Source organism: Stegastes partitus, unplaced genomic scaffold (assembly GCF_000690725.1).
Source record: "Stegastes partitus isolate 25-593 unplaced genomic scaffold, Stegastes_partitus-1.0.2 Scaffold498, whole genome shotgun sequence".
Classification (NCBI taxonomy): Eukaryota; Metazoa; Chordata; class Actinopteri; family Pomacentridae; genus Stegastes; species Stegastes partitus.
In genome coordinates this window covers 185,821-197,661 of record NW_007578229.1, presented here as the reverse complement: position 1 = coordinate 197,661, position 11,841 = coordinate 185,821, and the positions used below count along the sequence as shown (strand labels likewise).

The following is an 11,841-nucleotide window of genomic DNA, read 5'->3' as shown; positions in this document are numbered from 1 at the left end:
TTAACGTTATTGCCAAGTTACTTACCTTTTAAATGTATGCTGGTTTTTTAGCATTAACCCTGGCAGATGTTAATTAACCGGTTAGCTAATGTTGCTATCGTTTTTCATGCTATGCTACATGTGGCGCGAAAATTAAAGCAGATGGACGACTAGTAGTTCAGTTCATTTACCAGCTAGTAAAGCATTACGTGGATGTGCTTTTTTGTCTAGAAAACCATTTAAATGTCGTTTCTCTAGCAGTAGACGGCACCACACGGTTGATATTGGTGAACAAACACAACCTTCGCCGCTCCTCGCCGCCCGTGTTGTGTGCCCGGTGCTCGGCTCAGCCACACGCAGGCGGAGAGAGACAGAGCTGCTCACTGTCTCCTCCTCTCTGCACATCAGCAGCAGTTTGTGTTCAGCAGCATCATCCGACGGACCTGCACCGCTCACTTCTTTCAGTCGAGGCTCACTTTTTTTTTTCTCCCTGCAAGAAAAAAAAAAACAAAAAAACCCCACAACAACAAAACAAAAAATCTGAAGCTACTAGAGGCTCGACAGAAGAGCATTTCTTTTGAAGCGCTTGTTTTTTCCCCCCCTTCCTCTCGACCACTCCAGACAGCACACCGGACTTCTCTCGTTCACTCTCGCAAGGTAGGATGGATGCTGTGTGTGATGTGTTGACTGATGCATGGCAGGGCTTTTCACATTGCCTCCTTTTATTTAAAAAATTATGATTATTTTTTGTTATGCATCTGAGCGCGATGCAACCTGGTGCGTCATCCTTTTGCTTTCATGAGGGTAATTTATTGATTTATTGGCGCATTAAGTCCATATTAATGAGACGTACATTACAATGAGGACACATGCAATCTATCAATGCAGCCTCTGGAGCTGCTTGCTCAAATCCTGATGTCATTTTTGTGTTTTTTTATTTGCACGCATTAGATAAACACGGTTGTCTTGCCAGGGTTTACACTTGCTGCCTCCTCACACACACACACACACACACACACACATGCCAGGCTTTCATCAACAAAAGTGTAATCTTCTCGATCAGGGCAAGACATGTGTGAATTGTGTAGATTATAATTATGGCTTGCATGTGGTGTCTTGGTGTGACATGACACAGTGTGGTGTGATGTCTTCTGGTGTAGTTGGTGCAGATGTTGCAAGGAAGGGTGTGTGTGTGCAAAAGGAAGGCGGGGATGTGTTGTGTATGTATGTGTGTGTCTGCTTAACCCACATCACCCTCAATGGGAAGCTACTTTTTGCAAATCAATGCAGGCGTGAGCACATCCCACGATTGTTGTAACCCCCCTCCAACCTCTCCTGCACACAAATTTCTAGACAATAAGGGAAGCAGGATTACATTAAAAAGATAAAAAATAAAAATCTGTGAGATTTCCCCAGATTTAACCCCCCTCAAACTGCTCTGCTTCCCTTCTGATGTTGCCTCTCTGGTCTCTGCCTTCCTCTCAAGGTCATCCCCTGTTGGCAAATGATGGTAAGGGATAGTGTTATGTAATAGCCTGATGCCTGGCTCAGGGGCAGCTCCGTTGCTTGTTGCAGGATTGTAAAAATTCCTCTTTTGGCAATATATGTTTGGCCGCACCTGTCTGCTGATGTGTAACTACAGCTGTTATTTTTTTTATTTTGAGTCATTTTTAGGCCCCCGGTGGACTGCGAGACAAAGGGCTATGACTCAGGTTTGGAGTCGGCAGGGTGCTTTTGCTCTGCATTGCACTGCAGAGTGACCCCAGTGTTGTCTTGTCCCGGCTTCGGTCCCACTCATCTCTCTCTCGCTGAAACAAAGCACTGACATTTGCTGATGAGGCACCAGCTGTCTGTTCATTTTTAATTTTTTTTCTCCTGTGGTAGATGTGAGTAACTGGTGCAAAACATTATGATGCATAAAATTAGGAGGAAGCGGGCGGGCGGGGTGTGTGTTCGCCAGTTTGTGTTGACAAGAGCGTGTTGCGTTTAAATCACACCTTGATTACTTTTGAAATCACTTTCCTTGCATTTATGTGGCGTGGAAGCGGTAGAATGATAACAGAGCAGAATGTGAAAGCAATTTGTCACATTTTGTAAGCTGAGCAGAGAGATGTTCCTCTCAGACACGATTTGCATTCCATTCGTCAATTATTGCAGGTTGATGGCAAAAAAGCAACAGGAAGGATGAGGGAGTGACAGGGCTCGTAGGCAGCTCTGGAGAATGACAGTTAGTGGAGGTGTTGGACGGAGAGTGACAAGTATGGAAGACAAATATCAGATATTTAAGGTATGTGGGTTGCTTTGATACAGCCAATCTAAGTCAGTCAAATCAAAGGCTACAGGCACAAATTGAAGGGCCCCCCCCCCAAAAAAAAGTATATTTAAAAATGTGTAGGAAGACGATGTTTTGGAATTGCTCCACCATAACATGTTGCCTCTTGCGTCACTTTAAAGATTGTGCAGTTGCAGCTTTTACATAAAGCGAGGCGAGTGGGCGGTATTAAAGAACGTGTGATTTATTCGTGCACCATAAATTAAACGCTCAGTGCGCGTTCCTGAATAGTGAAATTAACTGCATGTCATTATCTAAACATTCTTGGCATTAATTATTAAGATATATAACTGCATGACATGGGGAAACCGCTCGCATATTATTGCAAAGCTGGGCCAAACAACTGACACAACACAGATGCAGATTCAGCTCTGCTGCTTGTTGAATGAGTGACGAGAGACAGCGTGGTGAGTAACACTTGCATTGTGATGCAGTGCGAGCTACTGGAAGCACACTGTGCACATTTTGGGGAAGAGTGACCATTTAGCACAACAGAAGCATGTATCTTGTAGCGAAAATGCATTAATCCCCCAGAGTGGCTTCATGTTTTGTGTCATATATGCCAACAGCGTGCATGTGCTGCGCTTCAGTCGCCTTCAAATGCAGCACTTAAGCTTAATTCTTTATGATTCCTGTTGTCCTCGGATGCAAAGTGCACTCGAATTCACAAACATTCTTTAAACGTATGTGGCAGACATCAGGGTTTTTCCTGCTCAGAGTGGGAGTTTGGGGGATGACTGCACAGCAGCCATTTACAGTAAAGGCGTACAGTAAGGTGTTTCCCTATATGACAGAAATCTGTGTGTTTTCCTGTAAGTTTAAGCATTTGATTCATTATGCATGAGTAAATGAAACCCCGATCAATAAACCTAGTACAGCTTTGAACAAAAATCCTCATTTCTTATCTTTTTGGCATTGGCGGTTTTCCCTTGGTGCTGGCTTTTATCTCTTTAGGTGGCGCCAGAAATTCTTCTCTGCAGTAAAAAACTCTGCACATGCAGTCTTCAACACATAAATAAAACTGTAACGAACCAGTTACATACTTTGCATACATGCCGTATAGATACAAACGTGTTTACTTTTTCTTTCTGTTACACAAGCGCTCACACACACCTACACAGTGACATAATGGCAAAGCTGTCACGCATCTCCAGCTCACATCTCTCCCAGGACACATCTGTCTCCAGCTGCAGCTGCCGTCTTCAGCCTCGGCCAATCTCGTAAAGGAAAAGCGTTAGTAACTCGCTGTCAGAGCGCATCGCCTCCTCGGTTTCACTGCAGCACTGGGAGGTTTCGTTGTAAGACTGCCAAACATAGTGGAAACGCGAGTTTTCTGTTCATTTCAGTATCGTTTAACCCCTTACGACTGCTGCAGATGCATCTTCTCGTGTACTATCATCATATCTGTGGATGCTTGTTTGCCTTTGGAAAGCTGGAAACTGGGATCGGCAGCATTGTCTTAATCTGGTGGCAACATCCCAACCTTTTTTGCAATTAAAGGCACTCAACTCTCATCGATCCCTTTACATGGGTAGCTTTTTATCCCTTAAGCTTAATATTTAAGAACTAAAACCAAAAGATTAGCATAACAAGACATAGAATTAGAGATTTCTTAGGCGTGTAGTCAATTAAATTCAATTCAAAGGGCCTTTTATTGGTTTTAGGCCAAAGCATCAACACTCAACTCAAACTTTGGATAGTACACAACAACAGTAATAGAAACCTCCATACAAAATTAAGACTGGCATTTATTAATTATACATGTGCATTATATCATATGCATGTGCAGGGCTGCAGGGTGAGGCGTGATGCACGTGAGGCGTTCAGGGAGCATCTGTAAACTGTACTGTCTGCTGATAGCCTGCATGTGAGGCGTTTAGGACACATCTGTGCATTGTACCTTCAGAAAACAACCCGGTCAACTGTTTCCCTCGGAACTGCATGAGTTTGTGCATGCATATTGGCCACGCCGCTCCACCCACCACAGCAAATATATACTTCATCTGTGGGAAACACTGGAATATGACATTATAATGCGCTCCATTTATTGCAAAGAGTGCCTCCAAAGCATGGCTGTGAGCAGAGCTTTTGCTGTTGCAGCATCAACGCTCCGATTTAAGTTGGCATGTTGATGTTTGGCAGCAAGATGTGTGCCATGTCTTTCTCCTTGTAGTGTTTTTTTTTTTTTTTAACTTTGAGAGCTTATTTAGTTCTTCCAACTGCAGCTCTGAAATTGCAGTTGAGTGAAGTAAAACGAAACATTCACCAGCGATCCCGTATTCTGTCACTTTTGGTTGCCGTGACTTTTCCATGTCTTCCCTTTATGGTTCGTGATCACTGAGCCTGTACTTGGTTTGGATCTGTCGCTGCTTGTTGTCTCTGACAGTATAGAGATGTTCTGCCAATTCATAATCTCTTTTTAGAGCCAGATAACATTCTAATCTACTTTGGCTTTGGCGTTTCTTTCTTTCCAACGTTCCAAGTTGGTTTCTTTACATACGTTGTAGTTTGGTTCAGCCTGATTGGTGTTTGGGAAGCAGTGCTGTTGCCAGACTGGTTAAAGTGTGTTTCAGAATGAGCAGTTAGTCTCAACACCAACTGGACTCTTTTCTGGGCTGAGCTCTATACACTGTAGAAGATAAAGGATTTCATGAAAGCTCTGTTTGTAATTTGACTACTAACTAAAGGGAGCACGCCACCAATAGTTGTATAAAGGCAGTAAAATGGTTGTAACATGGGATTTTATTCTACACCTTGTCTGCTTGCAGTGGCAGTTAGAAGTGGAAGGTCCGATGATATTATATCGTTGACAATCTTAATTTGGCATGTGATCTGCTTTTCGGATGAGTTGTACAGATTTCCTCATTTCCGGCCCGTCCTGTGTTTCCCTTCCTGTCAGTTTGCAGTTGTAGTGATCCTTGATTTCATTTGGCTGCCTCTGCTGTGAGTCCCTCGTCCTGCAAATTAACTGCAACTCCACCGTCTTGGACTGCAGCTGGAGATTGTAGCGTTATTCCAAACAGAACCTGCAGCGGGTGGAGGCGTGCCGCTACGCTAAGCTCACCAAGGCTGCAGAGCAAAACAACGGACACCATAAAATCCATCCATGAGGAGACGGAGGACTGCCATCGCCAGCTGCAGTCCAAGATGGTGGAATTGCAGTTTGTTCGCGGAACAAGAGACTCACAGTAGAGGCAGCTAAATGGCATCGAGGACCTCAACAGAAACGTGGCAGCTCATTTAACAGAAGGCAGCGTGATGGACAACTGCAGCAGCAGTGAGTGGATGGCTCCCATTAAAGACTCTTTCTCTATTGATTAATCTTTTGACTATTTTATTACTATAGTCGATTAATCTAAATGATTAATGTTCCTTCAAAAAAATCTTAATTTAGACTCATTTTACTTTTGGGTTTTGAGATTCATGAGTGTGTTTAGCAGCTACAAGGACAAGCGATGTTAAAACTCTTTTCCTTTTAATGAACAGACAACACTTAAGGTGGTTTTTCGTTTTCTGGTGGTGCATCTTCCATAAGACCAGTTGTGTGTCTTCTCTTCAGTTGCTCATGCATTCGCCTGCTGTTGCTGCTGTATGCCATCGAAACTTTGCACAGTGTATAAACCACCTTATCTTTTTTTCCCTGAAGTACTCCCAAACTATTAAAGTCTCTTTGGTGACTACACTTAACCAAGTTGGACTTTGCTGCCGTCAGCCGACCAGTGACTGGAGCCAAAAACTGTCATTTGTGGCAGTTAGTGATACTGAAGAAAAATCTATTTTACAATGACATGAAACGAAAGAATTTTAGAAACCAGACATCAGTTTAAAAGATGTTGACGCCCTTTCAACATAAACATTGTCACTTGTGCTGACTGACAGCGGTGCTACGTTGGACCAACATCCTGAAAGAAGCGTCAAAGTCGCAGAAATATGAAACACCACTTCTGATCTTGAAATACCAGAAAGAAATCAGAGAACAAGATGCAGAGATTTGCGAGTTGTGCCTTCAGCCTTGAGCTGAAGTGGCAGGCTTTGTCTCTAGGCAACCATTCATGTGATCGCATGAGTTCAACTAAATCTGCAGAGAGAATTGTGATCCAGATTGCGGATCATGGTCCAGCCGCAAAACATCGTGATATGATCTTTTTGGTCAGATCTTCCACCCCCTAGAGCTGATTCACTGCTGCTAAATGAGTCACTGCTGAACACAAATTTAGTTGATTGTCACATTGAGACTGCACTTGAAGCATCACAGGGTCGGTTATGAATGAGAAAATTGTACAACTTCCTCTCTTTCTCACAAACACCTGAATGCACTTAGGATGCCCGGCAGGTCACCGTAATAAAAGGCTGTTTTTCCTTGCTCTTGAAAGGCTCCTATTTAAGAGATGCAAGGTTTTTATCTGGGCACTTTTGTATGCTCACATTGCGTAATCTGTATTATAACTACCAGAGTACTGCGTCCTCACATACGGGTCATGGTACTGGAGGGCCTTTCAGTCAGGGGCTATAAATGTAGGGGAAAAGTGCAGATCAATGGGGTGTATTGGTGCAGTGGCTTTATGTGCCAAAGTGTTTTGGCTCAATAAATGACCCACATTTCTTTGATTGGCTCCAATGATATCCATGGCATTTGTGTGAGTGTCAATTGTGAAATGTGGGCTTCCTAAGCAGGTTATTTCCTGCCACAGAGAACAAAAACGAGGATTTGTATTAATGCGGTGAGACCTTTAAAACTAATGGTGCTCACACAGGTCAACAAAGCTCCTTACCTGTAGTTAATTCATCACTGTTCTGCGGGAAGTGACATTTTTCAGTGAGCTTCGGCCTTGTGGAGGCGCTTCATGGCGCTCAACTGATTTTTGGATCTTGGACTGCTGTGATACTGCGTCCCTCTCGATCCCTCTCTGTTCCAAATTCTTCCCATTCTTGGTTGGATTCTCATCTCTGCCTCCCACCATCTATTAAACTCGATAATATTGTTTCTAATTTTTATGATATTGTCACTGATTTAATTAAATTCTAGTTCAGCATTATCTAAATATCCAACCTCATATGTACAACATAGCCTTTCTCATACCAAACCTGCAGCAATTCAATTTAAATGACTAAATTTATTTGTTGTATTTTAGTTCAGGGGGCACAATGAGTCATTACATAACTTAAATTTCAGTTTTCTACGTTATTAATCTGAAGTTCCTCTATGAACTTTGGTCATGCTGAGCCTGGATGAAAAACTTTTTGAAATTGGTTTTCAGGGCAAAGTATATTTATCTTCCTTAGACAAATGGCTTCCAGATTGCGGCCCAGGGACCGTCTGAGCTGCTTGAAGCGGCTCTTCACAAGACCTTCACAAAATGAAGAATTGTTAAATTTTTTTTCTCCACCATTCACTAAGAATAACTTTCCTGATGCAATGTGCTACTTTCGACACTGCTCTCTCTCCATCAACAGTGCAGACTGTCAGATTAGATGAAGCAGCTGAGCTATGGATACACATTTGCACTCACAGATACATGTTTGTTTCTCTAACACTTGAGAGAAACCCTCATTGACATGATGTTTTCTTTAGCCCCTTGCTCTCACCTTTCTACCTTCGCAACTGAACTAAACTAAACCCAATAAACAAAAACAAAAAACAGAAAAATACACAAATATGTATGTACATAGGCCTTTTAAGCTAATTTGATACGGTGACTTGGAGCCGATATAACCAAAGATATGCACATCTCAATGTTCAACCCAGTCTCCTCAAATTTACGTTCCTATTCAACTAAACTGCACTCTCAATTACATTTTCAAAGAACGTGTTGCTTCTGTTCAACCAACCAATCATACATTAGATGGGGCAGGACTTGTCATGCTGGTAGCCCAGAAAATAAAGGAGACACTTCAAATACGTAGCGAGAGGTTGCATTTGAACCCAAACCATGACATTTTATATTAACCCAATCAAACCTTAACCGATCTTCCAACTTGTAAAAGTGTCTAACAAAGCATGATATCTACCTCAAACTAACCACATAGTTTTGGTTCCTAAACATAACCAGAAATCAAGTGAAAACCAAAGGAAAATGACACTTATACTGATGGTTTCTCAAATTCTGGGTGTCTTGGTGGAAGTCCGGTTGCTGATTTTATTTCTTCAATGTCACAGGCCACAAATTGCATGTATTTAAAAATTAGGCGAGAGAATATAGTTCAGTTGTAGAGGAATGTTATTTTGTGGAGACAGGGTCGTGCTATTATGCATAGAAACATCAGTGAAGTTGCTGTTTATGTCCATGTCTGTCCAGTATCATATACAGATAGGTGCCAAATTAGAGGACAAACCAACATAACATGTCTGTAGAAGGTGTTGGGGCATCACATGCTTCCAAAACTAATTCAGTACTTCGTAGCATTAATTCTCAGAGTGTCTGGAATTCTACTGCACGAAAGGAGCAACAGTCTACCAAAAGATATTCCCTCATTCAGTGTTTTGATGATGGTGTTGTATCATGTTGGTCCAAAATCTTACAAACAATATCAAATGGGTTGAGATCTGTTGACTGTAAATGGGCATAGCACATGATTCACATAATTTTCACCAAACCATTTAGTGACCCTTTGTGCCCTATGAGTGACGGCATCGTCTCCCATCAGGACAGAAATGTTTCGTCACATAATAACGGTGATCACTCAGAACAATGATGTATTGGTTGCAGACTCTTCCCTCTAAAAGGACAAATTGACCCAAACCATGGCAGCAAAATGCTTTCCAACAGCATAACAGAGTCACCTGGTACCCTCACTGTAGGGTTAATGGGTTCGGCTTTTTACTTTAATATGCCACTCATGTGTCGTGAAGACTCAAAATGTTCATTGAGTTAAACAAAAAACAGTCAAATTCCTACACAAAGTTGTAACCATGACAGGACACAAAGCTTCATATTTAGATGTTGCTGCAAATAAGCTACACACACATCTTAAACCGGGCAGCACAAAACAGCTGCACAATCACCACAGTTCCAAGGTGGTCGCCCGTAATCAGTGTCACCAATTCAGTATCTGACCAAATGTGAAATATAATCACAATCCCCCATCTGTTCCTGAGTTATGACGTTGAATAATGTTGAAAAATGGTCTAAAAATAGTGTCTGCAGATCATTATGATACCACAGCGAAGCTGACTTTTGAGGTTTTGGCTATAAAATGTAGTCACATCATCAATTTATCCTATTAGACATTTGTGTGAAATTTTATCTTAATTAGAAACAGATTTTTTTTTTCAGTTATGGCCAAAAATCTGTTTTGTGAGGTTGATCTTTGACCACCAACATCTATCTTTGAGGGCAAAATTGAAATAATTCCATCCAGGCATTCAAGAGATCATGTTCATGGCGGCACGATGGACAGACAGCCTGAAAAAGCAGTGCTCCTGGCTACATCTATCGCTGGAGGCATAAAATAACAACACAGACACTGTTCTGAACTCAAACTTGTATAGCCAGATGTCTGAAGAAGTATTTCGATGGTTTTGAAAGTTTGGAAAGACTCTTAATGATCGCTGAATGAAAAGATTGGAGACTGTATAACCCATAATGTTATTCATTTTAGTGTTGTTTTTTTTTTAATGTCCTTTTTATTGTGTTTCTTTACACCTCACCGCACTATGAACATAAACCCGTAAAGGCTTGCTTAATATAAGCTATCACAGAGGAGCTGTTGACCTTATTTTTCTGGCACAGTTATGTTTCAACCTGTTTTATTCTGTAGCTGTGAGCAGGGACTGTTTTGGAAAATTGCCTGAATAGTGTCACCCCGGTTCAAGACAAACCGACATCCAGGGTTGAACAGTTTTAACAGTCATTCCCGAGGTGTGCTGTGACAAAATCAAAGCCAAGGAGACGATCAACAGGCAAACCTGGATTCTGTGAAAGTGACTATGTTCATTTAATAATTTCTCACAGGAACATGGCTGCTCTTTCGCTGCCAACTTTAGAGTTGGATGTGGGAGCGTCTTTGAAAGCACCGCGGGGACACTTTGATAAAACAGTGCTCACAATGTCATTACCACACAACAGTTATGTAATTTTGGCACTGAAATCCGGCAGCAAAACGATGTACTACATATTTCTAGTGATTTATTTTTTTTAGGTTGCTGTGTGGTGATTTTCACAGCATCTTGAAATAAACGGAAGGTGCAGCTAAACGCAGTGAACAAAAGACCTGTTCACCGCTCTGCAGAGAACCACACGCACTGTTGCTGCCTCGCATCTTACTTTCTTTTCAATCTTTTCATGCTAAAAAGGTCTAATACACATTTCAGCAGTGAGTAGGAGCAGAAATGCTCCAAAGCGCTAACCATCTTGTGCAAATTATGATAATTATGGGTTGGTTTATGATCTAATCAAGGCCATAAAGTGTCAGCATTAGCAGTATACAAACAGCGAGATACAGAGGCAGTTGAGTGCAAACAGCTGCGGAAGGGAAATTAAAAGACATTAAACCAAAACATACTTGAGTTTTTCTAAAAAGTCACAGTGGGCCAACTACTTAAAGATGCCATTTTCCAAAAGCCAAAGAGCTTTGTTTTGGAAAGTGGGATACCCTACATTTGGAAAGGCTAGAATAGGAAATGGTTAAAATAACATTTCATTTGCCAGGGCTAGAAAATATTAATTTGTAACTTTAAAAGAAGGGCAAAATTGGTAGCGCTTTTATTGTTTTTCCCCAGACTAAAAATCTACATACATGGCACACCCCTAAGACAATTTCGGCATAAAAAATATATAGTTAAGTTGATGTTTTCTTAATGAACTCTGATTGGAAGGATTTCAAAGGTTGAGGGTTCCACAAACAGAAATGAAACAACAAAGAAACAAAATGAGGACAAACAGCTGCTCAAAGTCAGACAAATAAAGCCAAGAAGTAGAAACAGAACAGGAATAATTTCCGGCGCTATTCCAATGCCAAAAATTACAGTCCATTTGTTTTAAAGCCTATTTTTAGATGGAGCTTTGGTTTGCAATCTCTAGTTTCAGCCTTGATGAATCACTCTTCTAAACGCCCTCCAGACTTTCACAACATGTAGAGGTTGTGTTCAATATTAATCAAAAGATGCCTATTATCATTAATTTTGTGCACGTGTGTGTGTGTGTGTGTGTGTTGTGTGTGCGTGTGTGTGTATTGTGTGTGTGCCTCGGCCGACATTTTCGCAGGAAAAATGGGGAAACAGAACAGCAAGCTGACCCCCGAAGTGATGGAGGATCTGGTGAAGAACACAGAGTTTAATGAACACGAGCTGAAGCAGTGGTACAAGGGATTCCTGAAGGACTGTCCCAGCGGCCGACTCAACTTGGAGGAGTTCCAGCAGCTCTATGTCAAGGTGAGGCTCCACTGACTTGCTTTCACTTGATGGATTACACACATATTGTATGCTACAACACAACACTGACAGTCTAGTATGTACTCGCCACACACGCTGCACTAACTCAGCACGCAGAGCCGACAGGACTCAGAGTGGAACTGACAAAGCAGTAGATGTA

The 11,841-nt window shown here is 41.7% G+C and overlaps 1 protein-coding gene across 1 annotated transcript in view; it reads left to right on the top strand.

Annotated features, from left to right (window-relative positions):
* The first annotated feature begins 552 nt into the window (after positions 1-552).
* The window catches only part of vsnl1a (visinin-like 1a), a 45,365-nt gene continuing 34,076 nt past the window's right edge, over positions 553-11,841 (top strand). The window contains exons 1-2 of the mRNA XM_008287386.1: positions 553-636; positions 11,515-11,681. Coding sequence (XP_008285608.1) covers positions 11,520-11,681 — 162 coding nt within the window. The 5' untranslated portion in view covers positions 553-636; positions 11,515-11,519. The remainder of the gene's footprint in view (positions 637-11,514; positions 11,682-11,841) is intronic.